This window comes from Stigmatopora nigra, chromosome 1 (genome assembly GCF_051989575.1).
Source record: "Stigmatopora nigra isolate UIUO_SnigA chromosome 1, RoL_Snig_1.1, whole genome shotgun sequence".
Classification (NCBI taxonomy): Eukaryota; Metazoa; Chordata; class Actinopteri; order Syngnathiformes; family Syngnathidae; genus Stigmatopora; species Stigmatopora nigra.
This window is the reverse complement of record NC_135508.1, coordinates 3,913,775-3,927,500: the sequence shown is the minus strand read 5'-3', so window position 1 is coordinate 3,927,500 and position 13,726 is coordinate 3,913,775. Positions and strand designations below refer to the sequence as shown.

Here is a 13,726-nt window from a genome sequence, read left to right as displayed (position 1 = left end):
CCAGACGTTTGGTCGCCTGGACCTTTGGTCGCCAGATGTTTGGTCGCCAGACGTTTGGTCGCCAGTCAAATGGTGACAGAGAGTGAGTACTGTTGAAAACAGCTCTCAACAAGAGTTTAATAACTCTTTTGAATATAATTTTTGAGAGCTGGTTTCAACAGTACTAAGATATTAAACAGTTCTTAGATATTAAACAGTACTTATATATTAAACAGTACTTATATATTAAACAGTACTTATATATTAAACAGTACTTATATATTAAACATTACTTATATATTAAACAGTACTTATATATTAAACAGTACTTATATATTAAACAGTACTTATATATTAAACAGTACTTATATATTAAACAGTACTTAGAACCTCTCTCATGAATCAACAGTAGATATTTGGATATTAAACTCCAACGGGGACCAAACATCTGGGTGCCCAAACGTCCAGGCGACCAAATGTCCAGGCGACCAAACGTCCGAGTACCGACTGTGAGTGGTTCACAGCTGTTTGAGCATTCTCCCCCATCCTGCAGTCTGGTAATAAACCTATTTCCTATTTAAATGGATCTCACTCTTTCTTAACCTGTTCCTGAAGTTATATTTTCAGATCTATCAGTCATCATTTGCCCATTTCTTCAAGGAAATCTGACAAATTAAGGCTCACTTGAATGTTCTGGGCTGCGGAGGCAGTTTTCTGTCGCTTCTGTTCGACAAGTTGATGCTGGAGCTGTTGCTGTAAAGACTGGATTTGGTCGAGTTGGGACTTCTGCTGGGCCAGTTGTTCTCTCTGGACCACCAGTTGTTTCTCCCGTTCATTTTGCTGTTGTTGCAGAACCTAAATGGTCGACAAAGAAAGAATGAGGCACTGCCAGAAAACTGATTTTTTAATCAGATGATAACCGTGACAATGAGGGTAACAGTTACCGTATTTTCTCGCATATTAACTGCCTTCGTGTATAACCAGCACTCTTACAATTGGTGAATTTTAGAAATTCTGTTGTATAAGACGTGTCCTGATTCACAATTTTAAACTCCATATTCATGGTTTTAATAGGAAGTACAAATGTGTTACTTTGAAGGGAAAATGTTGAGAAAAATCATCACGCGTGGTATTTTTGAGATACTTTATAAATCGATTGCTGGATTGCACATTCCAAAAGGGTGTTGCATGCATGTAGACCAAGGGTGGCATGTAGACCAAGGGTGTCAGACTCAGGTTGGTTTGTGGGCCGCTTTAACGTCAACTTGATTTCACGTGGGCCGGACCATTTTAGATATAATATTTAGATTTTTTTTAATTTTTATAAATGGATTAACGGAACTGGATAAAAAGCGCTGAATATTCAGTTTTTTATAGATCTAAAACAATGTTTATTTGAGATTTTTTTTAAATATATTTTTAGATTTCACAAAATGATTTTTGAACAAAAAACTGAAAAAAATGATTAAAAAAATACAATTATTGATTTAAAAGGGGGAAAATCAGGAAATTTAATATACATCTATACACTTCATTTTAATTTGATCCTAAAACAGAAAAGTCGGCACTCATGATTTACTTTCCCGGGCCACACAAAATGATGCGGCGGGCCAGATTTGGCCCCCGGGCCACCACTTTGACACAGGTGACGTAGAAAAATTAAAAAAGGAGGTCATGTAAGCAGTACAACTAGAAAGTGCGTCCATAGCGGTCTACTGTGTCATGCCTAGGTAAGATGGTGGTTCCCTCAGTGAGCAATGGCAAGCACAAGTGAGTGCGTTATTTCCCATTTTATTCAAAATACAGTTTATTTTTTCTTGAATTTCATTCATAGACGTCAAAATAAATTTAGTTTAGCGTTTTATCTGTTGATGTATTCTTAAATAAATGAGCGTATCGGCCACATTGACTTGCGTTATGGCGTTTCGTCTCTGTCACTTTGCAGTTTTGTGCATGTCAAGGCTAATTTATGCGCATATAAGCCGTACCATCGATTCAGACATCATTTTTTTGAGCAAAAAATACGGCAAGAAAATATGGCAAGAAAATACGGTATGCCTATCTGGTTGAATCGATGATGATCAAATTAAAAACATACCACAAGCTTCCTGAAACAGAACATGACATGGAGTTAAGGATTTGGAATGGGTTAGAAAAAAATGCCCCAAAATCCATGTTTGATTGGCCAAAAACAAGACTGCAAGTACAAGACAAAATGCAGCGTCCGCAGCTGATTATGAGTGCCAGTCACGTCAAGCTTTTCAGAAAATATGTAAGTCATGTCAAATGGATTGTCTTCATTGCATCAATGAAAGGCTTTTTTTTTTTGCAAATGAACGTGTTTGTGTTTTTTTTTTTGCGGTTGCTATTGGCGGTGAAATGCAGAAACATTCGCCTCTTGATTCTGCTAGCATAGCGTAGCTTGCACACCTGTTTAAGAGATTTAACTTGGTAGATTTTCAAGCGCTTGTTCTATCGGAAAAGAGGAAAATCATTCTGTTAGCAGATTTTAATCTTGACACAATACCCAGCAAAAATCAAGTAAACCCCAATTATGGCCTGGTCCAATCCGGTCCGCGGGGGTGTTCTGCCTGACTTTGTAGCTTATTCAAGTCCTGGCCTGACGTTTGGTCTCGCGTCCGGGCGACCAAAGGTCCGGGCGACCAAACGTCCGGGCGACCAAACGTCCGGGCGACCAAACGTCCGGGCGACCAAACGTCCGGGCGACCAAACGTCCGGGCGACCGAACGTCCGGGCGACCGAACGTCCGGGCGACCGAACGTCCGGGCGACCAAACGTCCGGGTGACCAAACGTCCGGGCGACCAAACGTCCGGGCGACCAAACGTCCGGGCGACCAAACGTCCGGGCGACCAGGGGTCCGGGCGACCAAACGTCCGGGCGACCAAACGTCCGGGCGACCAAACGTCCGGGTGACCAAACGTCCGGGCGACCAAACGTCCGGGCGACCAAACGTCCGGGCGACCAAACGTCCGGGCGACCAAACGTCCGGGTGACCAAACGTCCGGGCGACCAAACGTCCGGGCGACCAGGGGCCCGGGCGACCAGGGGTCCGGGCGACCAGGGGTCCGGGCGACCAGGGGTCCGGGCGACCAAACGTCCGGGCGACCAAACGTCCGGGCGACCAAACGTCCGGGCGACCAAACGTCCGGGCGACCAAACGTCCGGGCGACCAAACGTCCGGGCGACCAAACGTCCGGGCGACCAAACGTCCGGGCGACCAAACGTCCGGGCGACCAAACGTCCGGGCGACCAAACGTCCGGGCGACCAAACGTCCGGGCGACCAGGGGTCCGGGCGACCAGGGGTCCGGGCGGCCAAACGTCCGGGCGACCAAACGTCCGGGCGACCAAACGTCCGGGCGACCAAACGTCCGGGCGACCAAACGTCCGGGCGACCAAACGTCCGGGCGACCAGGGGTCCGGGCGACCAGGGGTCCGGGCGACCAAACGTCCGGGCGACCAAACGTCCGGGCGACCAAACGTCTGGGCGACCAAACGTCCGGGCGACCAAAAGTCCGAGTACCCATTCAAGTAGTAGAATTTTCATATTCCTTCTTTCATCCTAAATCTAACAATGTCAATTCATACATATAAATTTCCCGTATTTTTAACGTTTTTTGATCATTTAAAATTGTGTATGCCGTATAACAACTTTTGTACAGGATTTTTTTTAGGTATTTTTTTTGTAAAACCTCGTTTTACCCATTTCTAATCCGGATCTAATCCGGATCGTCTCGGTCATTGGTAGTAGATGAAAACGCCATTGTGTACGGCTAATATTGTCATGCTTCAAGCATGATATACACAAGCGCGTCAGTAAGCAATGTACTTAGTCAGTCAAGCTATCAGCGACATGTACAGAATCTTGAATTTTGTGCAAAAATCGACTGTTTGGAGAAAATTTTTGACTTTTAAGTGCGACCTATGTGATTAAATTGGTTCCATTTGTACCTTTTTTTTGATGAATAAATAAGGGGAATTGAATCATTAATAACCAGGCCCAATTTGACAGAAATACGAAGCAAATAATTCCCCCAAAACACTAGGAAATGATCCAAAATGACCTGCGAATACACTCAAAAGACGAACAAATGTAGCCATGATCCAAGGTAAAACCTTGAAATTTGTGAAAACCAAGTTATGACTATCTTCAACAAACACCATAGAAAAGACAAGCAATTAATAATAAAGCCACGACCAATCATTTCTAATTGAACATCCCGTTTTTCTATACCTGCTCCTTGATGTTTTGCAGCTCCTGCAATTCTCTCTTCACCATGATATGCTCTTTCTCTCTATGCATCTTGAGTTCCATCCTCTCCCTCTCTAGCTCCTCCTGTAGGCGCAGTTGCCGTAGTTTCTCCAGTTCCACTCGTTCTCTCTCCATCTGTAACAACTGCTCCTGTTGACGGTGTAGACGTTCAGCTTCAGTTTCGCCCTCTTTGTGAATAGCGCCGGGTGGGGGGAAGGGAGGTAGACCACCGGCTGCCGATAAACTACTCGAGGGGTCCGTTAGCCCTGCCGATACGTAGCATTGAGCGGTTGTAGCTTGCGCCAGTTGTTGTTGACTGTTCAGGTGCGCCTGCGACATATTCAAGGGTTGCGGTTGGCGCTGTGGATCAGTTAACGTAGTCTCCACAGATGTGATAACGGCTCCTTTCCCGAGGTATACCGGTTCATCTTGGATTGTAGACGGTGTAGATGTCGCTGGAACCAAAACCGGAGCACTGGTAGGTGCGGTGGTTGTGATTACACCAGAAACTGAGATACAAGGAGATGTAGTTTGGAGAAGACCTGGTCCAGGGTAACGAGATAGAGGCATACGGGGATGTGATGGTAGTCTTGTGAGACTGGAAAGGGGTACGGGTGTCATGTTAGGTGAAGGGAAAGGTCTGTAAAGTCCTCGTAGTAGCGGTTGTAGGACGGACGCAGGTTGTGTTGTGATAGGAAGGGTGGACGCGATGGGTGTTTGAATGGTGGAGTAGATCATTCCATCTGTGGAGCGAATGGCCGCCGGGTACATGGCTCGGAGACTAGCCTGCCTAGCACTGATGAGGTTAGTTAAAGCCTGGTTGTGGGATAATGGTTTCCCGTCTAAACCAAAGAGTAGACTTTGTCTCAAGCCAAGACCAGCTGCTAGTCTGGAAGTCTGGGGGTTGTTTCCTCTACCTAAACTCCCGAATTGGACTAAATCCGGGTTACTTCCGAAGCGGTCCATGGAATTCAGAGCAGCACACATTCTGCTGATCTCCCGAGCTGTGGTAGCACTGTATTGTGCTAAATTAGCTTCTTGGAAATTAGCGATGTCTCTAGCGGAGTAGCCATAATCGGAATTTATATTGGATAAGGAATTGTATCTTCGTATGGGCATGGTTGGGGTTGGGAGTTCTCCACCATGGCGTAAATCTGTGTAAGAACCATATTGCATCCCGATGTAACCTCCGTAACCGTGTTTGAGGGTGCTTAAGTCCATGGCGAGGTCTCCTTGGGTGGGAAGGTGGTAGGATTGGAGACCTGCTTCTGCTAAGTTGGTATCGGACATTGAAGGTTGAAGACGACCAGGATGAGGTAAGGTATAGGATTTGTGGCCATCTGGTGGATATTCACGGTATCGTCCGGGTTGTCTTTCTTGATCTGAATCGTAGGAAAGGGGCGGGGCAGAGGGAGGGCGTATACCCTCCTTCTCTGAAGCCCCCACGCAACTACCGCCAAAGGGAAGTCTGTAGACTACATCGCAACAAGCTGGTTGGTTGTCAGGTTTAATGTGGCCTCCAGTTAAATCCGCTGCATCTTGTCCTTCTTCTACTTTTACAAGCTGGGTTACTGCCCTGCCTTGCTCTTGGGCGCCATCTATCTGCACGACTACGTTATGCGGTGTTGTACCGCCCACCATTCCGCCGGGAGGACTGGATTTTCCTTTTAGTTCGATAGGTCCGGGGCCGTAAAACTCGGGATCGATGACTGATGAGACTGCGGTTATCCCGGGGGAGGCGGAGCTTGTCTGGGTGACAAGTAAATCCTTTTTTAATAAAGGGGAGGCGTGGCCAGAGAGGTTGTAGCGAGCTAGTGCGCTTGCTTGTTGTTGTTGATGTTGGAGATGATGGTGTTGTTGTAATTGTTGTTCGAGAAGTACTTGTTGCATTTGTAACTTTTCCTGTTGTTTTTGGAGTTCTCGCTGTTGAATACTTAGGTTTTCCAGTTTGGCGTCAATTTTAGGGATGGATGGGTCTGTTGGGGGGGAGACGGGGGTTTTATTTTGGGAAAAACATACAGCAGAACCCAAGCCTTGACCTAAATCTACTCGGTTATCGTAAGGATCGCCATAGACTGTTGGTTGTTTGGGTTGGGTCATAAACATGGACGCCGCTACAGTTACGCTGACTGTAGTTGGTGTGATGGTCTCTTGGGCGTTGAGGTTCATAATTAGAGGCTGGATGACGGTTGAATGTCTTCCCGTCTCGGAGACACCGTGATATTTCCTACTTTCGGTGGCTAGGGAACTTAGATCCATTCCATGGTCGCTCATGATGATTGGAGCAGCAGTTCTGAGGTCTACAACACTCCCACCTTGGATTCTATGACCCTGTTCTACCCTAGAAGTACCCGGGACTGTTGATATACGGCAGAGGGAAATGTTATCCATAGAAAGAGATCCTCGTGTATAAGTACTACCGGTAGTAGCCATACTTGTTCCCACATTAACCTTTTCAATTCTTTGGGTTTTATAGAAACTACGTGTAGGGGAATGGTGATAAGGGGGCGTGTCCGGAGGACTACCGCACGGCGAATAAGAATCAAACGTGGATTGTCGGCTAAATCGTGTAGGTGAGGACAGAGGAGATGTTGCCGTGTTGACGGTTGTTGGACGAGATGGACTCGGGGGTGGAGAACACGGGGCGTCACGGGACGACTGTTGCCGGTAGAGCCGTGGGGAGACGGATCTATGCGAAGTTTGGGTTCCCTGAGCCATGACGGGGGATGGAGGACCTGAACCGGAGTCTCTACGGAGTGCTGAGTTGAAGGTTTGAGTGGAGAATTCGGCGGTAGACCTTCTAGAGGGTGAACGGGTGGGACTTTGTGGTGGTGGTGGGGATGGGGACAGTGGTGGACTGGTGCTACGGTAGTAGGTGGTATATTTTGGGGAACGAGGTTCACCCATTGTAGATGTTGGACTGTCTCTGGTTTGGGGACTTCGAGTGTCCCCAACCCGTCTGGTGATGACTTCTCGTTGACTGTAGGCTTGGGTAATTTCCGCGATTTTGCTACAGACGCTGGAGACGGTTGCCGAAGACGTGGCAGGACTTGGCGGGTGTCTTCCGTATAGGGAAGACTGGGTAGAGGTGGTAGTGTCACTAGTACTGGTTTGGGAAATTGTGACAGTATCTCGAGCGTATACTCCGTAAGCTGTGATGGTAGTGGAAGCCACAGTGGGTGTTATTCCGTTTTTCCCAGGTTGGGTTTTGAATCTGTCTTTGTGTTTGTCTTTGGAGACAAAGTGTTGTGTTACTTTAACGTCTGGGATTCGTCCTGTTGTTTCGGCGAAAGAGACGGGGGCGGAGATTTGTGTAGGACTGGTTCCGGGGGTTAGGAGGGTGTTACTTTGTTCGAGTAATTTAGCGAAGGCGGAGCCTGTGTCCAGGAATTGTTTGTCTTGGTAGCCAAGGTCGATTTCAACTTGCTCATCGGTGGCTTGTTGCATTTTGGTTATGTTTTGAGATGTTTGGCGTATTTCTTCGTAAATGTCCGTTTCGGGGTCCAGGTGGTCATATTCGCTTTGTCCTCGGTCATATTGGTAGTCATCGTCTTCGTAGTCTTGTCCATTGACGTCTTCATCGAAGTATTGTCCATGTTTTACCGGGGAATGCTGTTGTTGTTCTTGTTTTTGTTTTTTCTGCAGCATTTCAGCTTTCCTCATCATTTCTTCATAGACTTCTTCGGCACTTTTTAACGGCTTGGATGTGGAAGATGGCGCTGTAGCACTGGTGGTGGTGATGGTGGTGGTGCTAGAGGACTTCTCTACAGGTGAGTACAAGGACATGAAGGTAGGAAGGTTGTATTCGCTTCCTGACTTGTAAAGTTTAGACTCGTAGCCTTCAGCTTCGGAATCTAAACTACGAGGTGAGTACTCGGAGGCGGAAGAACGATGAAGTTCTTCCATTTCGGCAGCTTGCCTGAGTTCTTCAGTCGGAGAAGCGTCTTCGATAGGTGAAAGATTACTTGGAGGTGTCTTGGACCTTTCTCGTCGTCTTTGAGCTCTCAACTCTTCTTTGTCTCTCTTCGTTTTACGAGCTGTACTTCGAATTCTCTGCTGTTCAACTTCTCTCATCTTCTCCTGCTCTCTCAGAAGCTCCTCCTCCTCTCGTAATTCGTCTTCTTCCGAAGAGTCCTCGATAGTAGGAAGAAGAGGACCATGAGAACGATGGCGTGCTTTTCTTTGTTGTTTAGCTTCTTCTAATCGTTGTCTTCTACTAGGACTACTATCGCTGTCTTCTTCCATGGACGAGATGGACGTTGGAGATTGGCCGGAACCGTAAGATGAAGCTGAAGTCGGTGGTAGAGTGGAGGAGTAGTCGCCTCGGGAACGTTCTTCGGGGGAACCGGTTAGACTCTCCATCTCTAGTTCGGGTTCTCGGTCCAGGCTAAGATCGTTTTGGCTACCGAGTTCCATTTCCCGGCCGTAACTGTTGGTGTTGTTGAGTTCGATTGTTTTAAAGCGTCGGAGACCACCTTGAGACGCCATTATGTCCTCCTCGCCTTCCTCTACCGAGCTTTTGTAGACATCTGAGGTAGTCTTGGTTTCCTCTTCGAAACTACTAGAATGATGTTGTAGTCGTCGTTTTTCCTTAGCCGAATCAGAGAGGACATGTTTATGGTGGCTTTTCTTCCGTTCATAACCATATCCTTCGTCCTCGTCCTCTTCGTCCATGTCCTCTTCGTCATTTTCCTCATCGGCGCTCATTTCCATGATCTGTCTCCTCATGAACTCCTCATCCGTCATCTCTGTGGACTCCATGTCCTTCTTCTTCTTCTCCTTCTTGTCTTCCTTGACGTCTTTACGTTTGTCTTCCCAGTCCGCACCGTCTTCTGCTTCTTCTACGATGTCTTCCATTTCTTCATCCGAGTCGTAGGCGTCTGGAGGGATGGATAAAGAGCGGGGGCGCTGTTTCCCACGTTCGTCAATGGCGTCTCGGTCTCGGTGTTTTCGTGCTCTACGTTCGGCTTTGTCTTCCGACAAGTTTTTCTCCAGTAATGTCCTCATGGAGCTTTCAAGTTTGGTGATTTCCGAAGGGCTTGGCGGGGAACCTTGGCTGCCGATCCCTCTCTCGCTTAATTTCATTTCCTCTTCTTGAATTAATCCTGTGATTTCGCTGTGAGAGCTCGAAATACCGTCAGAGGAATAACCGGTATCGCTGAGGCTTTGAGGACTTCGGGATAAGTCGTGTGTGCTGTTGTTTTTGGTTTCCTAGGGACAAAAAGTATAAAAAATGGGTTATTATCATCTCATGTCATCATTTTCTGGACTGCTATAGCCTCACTCGGGTCACAGGGGTGCAGGAGCCTATCAAAGCTGATACATTTTTACAGGCATTTTCACTTGTACATCATTTTATGTTCAGGCTATTCCATAATTGACTTTGTGAAAGGTTTAAATCTTATTATACTTGTACAATGACAATTAAAGCATTCAATTAGATTCAGTGTTTTCCCTGGGTTTGTGTGGATTATTCTTGGGTACTCTGATTTACTCCCAGATTTAAAAAAAATATGGATGGTAGGCTGATTGGAGAGTCTAAATCAGATGGGTCAAAGTGGTGGCCCGGGGGCTAAATCTGGCCCGCCGCATCATTTTTTGTGGCCCGGGAAAGTAAATGATGAGTGCTGACTTTCGGCTTTAGGATCGAATTAAAATGAAGAGTATAGCTGTATATTCAATTTCCTCATTTTTCCCCTTTTAAACCAATAGTTGTCATTTTTTAATGATTTTTTTCTGTATTTTTAGTTCAAAAATCATTTTGTAACATCTAAAAATGTATATTAAAAAAAGCTCAAATAAACACTGTTTTAAATCTATTAAAAAAATAATATTCTAGGTTTTTAATCCAGTTCTTGTAATCCATTTATAAAAATAAAAAAAATCTAAATATTATAGTAGTGTGTTTAGTTAAAAAATAATTTTGTAAAATCTAAAAATTTAAAAAAAAGCTAAAAATAAACATTGTTTTAAATCTATAAAAAAACTGAATATTCAGGGATTTTAATCCAGTTCTGTTAATCAATTTATTAAAAAAAATAATCTAAATATTATATCTAAAATGATCCCAAAACAAGTTGACGTTAAAGCAGCCCGCGAACCAATCCGGCAGGCTACCAATTCAGGGTATCGTCCCCATCTGGTGCCCAAAATCAGCTGGGATAGGCTCCAGGACCCCCCATGAACCAAGTGAGGATAAATTATATATTTATTTGAGTAAATATGTGCGGCTTTAATCATTATTAAGGGGAGAAATTGTTCATATGGCAACTGATACTTACATCATAATGCCTTGATTTCTTGATTTCCTTGATTGGTGTAATTTGATCCCCTTTTTTGAGATTAATTTTGCTGTTTTTCACCAATTGGTTGTCGAGCTCATCTGCATTTTTGGTCTTTTTCGGGATTTCCGTTGCCGGGCCGGTTGATGTCGGTGTTATGGTGGAATTGGCATCGTTGGGCCCAAACTGTTCAGTACTTGCCAATCCCGGCTGGGATTTCTCAGGCTGGACGGGTTTGGTCCCCTGCTGATTGGTGGCTTTGTGGAGAGGACTTTGTTGATTGGTCGCCTGGTTGCGAGTGAAACCAGCTGCTTGATGTTTGGGAGACGGATGCGGAACGGGAAGAGGGGGCTCATCGAGACCACCTCCGGACATGAGACGTTGGGTCTGGCAGTTGAGACATAGCCATTCTTTTTTCTGAAAAACAGCAAAAATCGGTTGTCAATGAAACCGCACTCTCTCTCTCGACCGGTCGCCAGCCGGTGGTTTCACAATTACACTTGATATACGGTACTCGGACGTTTGGTCGCCCGGACGTTTGGTCGCCCAGATGATTGGTTGCCCGGATGACTGGTCGCCCGTGCGATTGGTCGCCCGGACGATTGGTCGCCCAGACAATTGGTCGCCCTGATGATCGTTCGCCTGAAAGGAAGGTCGCCCAGGCGTTTGGTCGTACGGACGATTGGTCGCTCAGACGATCGGTCGCTCGGACGATTGGTCACCCGGACAATTGGTCGCCCTGAAAAATTGGTCACCCTGACAATTGGTCGCCTGGACGAATGGTCACCCGGACGTTTGGTCACCCTGGTGTTTGGTCACCCGGACGATTGGTCACCCTGACGATTGGTCACCCGGACATTTGGTCACCCGAACATTTGGTCACCCGGACGTTTGGTCGCCCGGACATTTGGTCGCCGGACGTTTGACAACGTGACAGAGTTTACTTGAAATCGGCTCTCAAAATTATATTAACCCGGGCGACCAAACGTCCGGCGACCAAAAGTCCTATCACATTGATATTCATGTGTGTGTGTTAAATGAATATTTTCCTCCAAAGTGAATTAGAAGTTGGCAAGCAATTTGGTTTATCTTTCCCACTTTGATTCCCTCCTCTGCATTTTCTCTTGAAACGCTCTTTCACACACTCTGCTCTACTTTTTTTTCTCCCTTCTTGTGACAGTGCGAGAGCTATTTTTACCCACAATTCCATTGTTCTGCTTGAGCACGCTTTTCTCTGTCATGGCGGTTGCTTTAGGCTGCACTCTCCTTGCTCATATTTACAGACTTGCACACATGTATGCCGGCAGCCTGTTTAGGTGAAAACGCCAACCAGGAAAAGGGTGATGGCCAACAGATGGAGGAGGAAGAGGAAGATGAAGAAGAGGAGGAAGGATGGGGATAGCATAGACGATGCTAAAGGGTGCCACGATAGCATAGCGAATGATAGCGCACGTGCACATGAGACACGTGCAAACACAATAATTGAACGCTTGCCCCCAAGGATGGGACCCCCCCACTGAGGTTGAAGCAATTACAGAGTCCCCCCGGGAGGACTAGCAGCAAATGTCCCACTTCTGCTAAATGTATTGGACGCCTATCCCTGTCTATCGTAGTTGTGTAAATGTCCTTTGGAATCAGTTAATTAAAAAATATTGGGAGATGAAATTGTATTGTTTTTTTAATGATTGATTTATTTGCTTTTATGTGGACTGGGTTTTTTCGGCACTAAATGGCGGAGCTTCAGTGAATCGTGAAATTTGTTTTATATATGAGGTGCAATAGGTTATAGGTATTAGAAGTAGTAGTAGTAGTAGTGGTGGTGTTGGTGGTAGTTGTAATAGTAGTAGTGGTGTTGGTGGTCGTTGTAATAGTAGTAGAAGGAGTAATAGTAGTAGAAGTAGCAGTAGCAGTACTAATAGTATTATTATGGCAGTAGTAGTAGTAGTGGTAGTAGCAGTAGTAGTAGTAGTAGTAGTAGTAGTAGTAGTGGTAGTAGTAGCAGTAGTAGTATCAGCAGTAGTAATAGTAGTAGCAGTAGTAGTAGTAGTAGCACCAGTAATAATAGTAGTTGTAGTGGTAGCACCAGTAATAATAGTAGTAGTCGTAGTAGTCGTAGTAATAGTAGTAGTCGTAGTAGTAGTAGTAGTCGTAGTTATAGTAATAATAGTAGTCATAGTGGTAGTTATCATGCTAGTAGTCATAGTGGTAGTAATCATGCTAGTAGTCATAGTGGTAGTAATCATGCTAGTAGTCTTAGTAGTAGTCGTAGTAGTAGTAGTAGTAATATTTGTAGTTGTAGCAATAATAGTAGTCATAGTGGTAGTAGTCATGCTCGTAGTCTTAGTAGTAGTCATAGTAGTAGTCGTGTTAGCAGTCTTAGTAGTAGTCATAGTAGTAGTCGTAGTAGTAGTCATGTTAGTGGTCTTAGTAGTAGTCGTAGTAGTAGTCATGTTAGTGGTCTTAGTAGTAGTCATAGTAGTAGTCTTAGTAGTAGTCATAGTAGTAGTCTTAGTAGTAGTCATAGTAGTAGTCTTAGTAGTAGTCATAGTAGAAAAAGCAAAATTCCCAGCAATGCCAAAAAAATAATCACAACCAACAAAAGTCAATTTATCACATTGGATTATTTTCTTTGCTGAATTGAAGTTTCTTGTGTTGGACAGTTTAAAAAAATATTTTCATCATTTACATTGAGCCAATCAAAATTTGGCGAGATACGGGCTGGAAAATGCTAATCAGACGTTTCTTTATCAAATGGCTTTGCCCCGGCAGATGGAAGTCAAAAGATGGAAGAAGTTTTTTACTCTGCTGGGTATTAAGTGTATTAGCCTTGCTGTGACGGCAGCCTTTGAAGTACCAAAGTGAAGACTTTGAAGGCTCGAAAGCGTTACTGCTTTTTGCTACTTCACTTTCAGGCTACCAACTGAGCTGCCAAAGGGGAAGAAACCCAAAAGCCCAAAATAAGTTAGAAAGGACTCTTGATACCCGTCAAAATGACGGACCGAGTACTACTCCTCTTTTGTGTAAAATTTCAAAGAATAGTACTTCTAATATGGACTTCTTGTACTTTTAAAGGGCAACAAAAAATAGCCAAAAGACGAAAATGTGGAAATAATTTCAAATACCGCATTTTCACGACTATAAGGCGCACCCTCAATGAATGACATTTTTTCCATTTATAAGGCGCACTGTCAATT

At 45.0% G+C, this 13,726-nt stretch overlaps 1 protein-coding gene across 1 annotated transcript in view; it reads right to left on the bottom strand.

The window, feature by feature from the left end:
• Positions 1-13,726, bottom strand: part of bsna (bassoon presynaptic cytomatrix protein a) — a 51,405-nt gene that overhangs the window by 15,729 nt on the left and 21,950 nt on the right. The window contains exons 4-6 of the mRNA XM_077722436.1: positions 10,533-10,949; positions 4,234-9,462; positions 664-834 (exon numbers count right to left, since the gene is read on the bottom strand). Of these exons, the coding sequence (XP_077578562.1) occupies positions 664-834; positions 4,234-9,462; positions 10,533-10,949 (5,817 nt within the window). The remainder of the gene's footprint in view (positions 1-663; positions 835-4,233; positions 9,463-10,532; positions 10,950-13,726) is intronic.